Source organism: Glycine soja, chromosome 3, assembly GCF_004193775.1.
Source record: "Glycine soja cultivar W05 chromosome 3, ASM419377v2, whole genome shotgun sequence".
NCBI classification, from domain to species: domain Eukaryota; kingdom Viridiplantae; phylum Streptophyta; class Magnoliopsida; order Fabales; family Fabaceae; genus Glycine; species Glycine soja.
Window position 1 is genome coordinate 28,257,158 of NC_041004.1, and position 3,420 is coordinate 28,260,577.

Sequence of the window (3,420 nt, forward strand, 5' to 3'; positions counted from 1 at the left end):
CATAATTATAATGAGAAGGGAGAGTAAAAGCCACCTAAATAATAATATAAAAACTCTTTCATAGCAATCTTTAAGAAAAAATACTAATAAAGAAAATATATAAAAAATAAATATTTTTGAGTTGATATACGTTTAATTTTCTCTTAGAAATGGATTATATATCTAATTTTACATATATAATTGATAATAAGTATTTTTGTTAAATTTATTATTTATTAAAAGTTAAATGTTGAATAATTGTGTAAAAAAAATCCAATCACCCTTTAATACAATTTTGGATCTATCCTTGCTTATATAATTATTAAATAAATTATTTTATTTTGAAAAAAATAATATATACATTGATGACATAAAACTTTTATAATGTCATGTAACTATAAACTATATAATAAAAACTATTGACTTTCATGATAATTAATAAAAAAAATACATGTTATTTTGTTATTAGTTGAAATTGTAAAAACTTATACCAGGTGAATGAAACTCTTCTTTTGTACTATTACTAAAAAGAAAAGGAAAGAAAGGAAAAAAAAAAACAGAATAATAATAATAGCATACCAAAAACATATTTTATACCAGAAAGGCAAAAAATCCTCCCCCGAATCCCTTTTTTTTCTTCTTTCAAATCCAGCTTTCTGCTCTCCACACGCTCTCTCACTTCCATTATATATCTCTCTCCACTCTCCAACTCCAACTCCCAAATCCATTACTACTAGTGAGTAGTGACTTTTTCATTCAATTTCCTAACTTTTTTCTCTTTCCATTGTTCTTCTTTTTTCACTCCCAACACCAATGGCATTCCATGATTTACTCTTCACACCCACCATTTCCCTCTTCATAATTCTATTTTCTCTCTTTTCCACCCCTTCCCATTCTGCCCTCACTTGCGCTTCCCAGAAGCTCAACCGCACCTACGCCAACTGCACCAACCTTCCCACCCTCGGCGCCACCCTCCACTTCACCTTCAACGCCACTAACCGCTCCCTCTCCGTCGCCTTCTCCGCCGAGCCTCCCTCCCGCTCCGGCTGGGTCGCCTGGGGCCTCAACCTCGCCGGCGATGGCATGCGCGGCGCCGAAGCCTTCCTCGCCTTCCCCTCCTCCGCCTCCGCCTCCGCCATCACCCTCGGCCGCTACAACCTCACCTCCTACAAAGCCATCGACGAAGTCAAAGCCTTTACCTTCGACTCGTGGGACCTCGCGGCCGAAGAATCCAACGGCGCCGTAACCATCTACGGCTCCGTCAAGATCCCCGATTCGGCGAGGAACGTCAGCCACGTGTGGCAGGTGGGTCCCGTGGCCGCGGGCAAGCCTGGGGTCCACAGCTTCGAAAAGAAGAATACGGACTCCAAGGCCGCGTTCCCTGTCGCGCTGGTGGGGCCCAACACAACTACACCAGCGAGTGGCGAAAACGCGACTGCGCCCGCGAGTGGTGGGGACAAGAAGAACGGTGCTGCTGGGGAGAGCTTTGGGGTTGGGTTTTACTTTTGGTTGGTTTTCGCATTGATGATTGGTGTCGTTGCTATTTGATGTGATTCTTTTTCACCGTTTTACCTTTTACCCCCTGGAGCAGGGTCATTCAATAATTTTTACTGTACTGGGACATTTGGATTTTTTTTTAATATTTGTTGTATTGTAGGTTTTTTTTTTTTTTTTAATCTGTACGCGTCGTTTTGGGGGTTTTATTTGGGGATGGTAGATCCGTAGATGGGTTGTGCCTGTTGTGTTAGAAATTCAAATTCTGCTTTTAGAATGAACATGTAGTTATTGGAATCGGATTTTTCGTTTTAAGGGATATTGTAGTTGCTAGCCGTTTCGTTTCGATGATGTTGATATGATGATAACATACCAATTCCTGTGTATCTTATGGGAAAGTAATTTTACAATTTTTATATAAAAGAAAGTAAATTACATGATATATTTTTTAGGTTTAGGGTGGGTTTTGGTTTATAAATGAGAAATAATTTATTTTTAAAAAAATTAAACTAGAACTTAAAGATGTTTAAGTCGGGATATAATATAAAATTTCTTTAGTATATTATTTTTATTCTTTAAAACAAACAAAGTCTTAGGGAGATCGCATAAGTATTCTTTTGTTTTTTTTTAAAGGTTTAGAACATTTTTTTTTCATATTTGTAAATAAATTTAGAGAGTTAGATTAATGTATAAAAATTGTTAATGCAATAATTTTTTTAACTAAATAAAAGAATTAGTGTGAGAACAGAAAAAAATCCGGAAAGTTTATTTACCTTACGTTTGGAATGAGGGAAACAGAGTGGAGTGAAAAGAAAACATTTGAAATTTGAATTGGAAGGAAAATAGAAAAAAATAAAATTTTAAATTTGTGTTTCTATAAGTCGGATAACTCATTTTATACGATATTGTAGTTGTTAGACGTTTTGATTTTCGAGATGTTGATATGATGAAAACATTATAATTTGTGTTTATTCTATGTTAAAGTAATTTTACAATTTTTATATAAAAGAAAGTAAATTAACATCAATCTTTTTGGTTGTTTTGGGAGATTGTATAAGTATTCTTTTGTTTATTTTTAAGGTTTACAATATAGTTAACTTATCTGCTGACACTTTTGACGATCAGGTTAGAGGCAGAGGCAGGTAGACATGCAAGTATCACGATGTGGTATTTGATTTACATAATTTTATAGAGGTAAGATTGGATGATAAAATATTGTTTTTTTTCAAGATAATATAATTAAGAAAATATGTAATTTTATTTTATCTTTCTTCTAATAATAGACTATTTTTTATTTTAAGGTTTATCTTTATCCTTCTAGTAAAAGATAAAATTTTCCACTTTAGCATAATTAAATTTATCAGCCACGAGTAGAGACTTTTCGAGTAAATTACTTAATCGGCCACGAATTTATCGGCCACGAGTAGAGACTTTTCAAGTAAATTACTTGATCGGCCAGGAGGAGAGACTTTTTGAGATCACGGATAAAAATTATTCACTACTTTCAATACAAAACTAATTCCTACTAATACCGTTATGAGTAGAAAAAAGAAATAGCATTTTTTTTTCATATTTGTAACTAATTAAGAGAGCTAGGATAATGCATAAAAAGTGTTTAAGTAATAATTTTTAACTAAATAAAAGAATTAGTGTAAGAACAGAAAAAAAAAACCCGAAACTTTTATTTAGTTTAATCTCACGAAACCTCATGCTTGTCGGATTAATTTGCTCTATAAAAAAGATATTGCTAGTGTTAAAAAGGTTAGTTAAATGTTACTACTATAAGGCTGCAGAATTTTGCAATTGATGACACGGTTCTACCTCTCTCTTTATTTCTTTAATAAGGCTGTTTGAATGTACATTTTCTAACGAGTAATGTTATCCTCAAGCCATTTATAGCAGTAATTTTTATTTACGTCTTTATATAAATTTAAATTTAAATTAATA

General features: G+C 33.3%; 1 protein-coding gene across 1 annotated transcript; it reads left to right on the plus strand.

The window, feature by feature from the left end:
- The first annotated feature begins 633 nt into the window (after nucleotides 1-633).
- LOC114406362 (auxin-induced in root cultures protein 12-like) lies at nucleotides 634-1,808 on the plus strand. The gene has a single exon (XM_028369050.1). It carries the CDS (start codon nucleotides 793-795, stop codon nucleotides 1,525-1,527), a length of 735 nt encoding a protein of 244 aa, XP_028224851.1. The 5' UTR covers nucleotides 634-792; the 3' UTR covers nucleotides 1,528-1,808.
- Nucleotides 1,809-3,420: the final 1,612 nt, after the last annotated feature.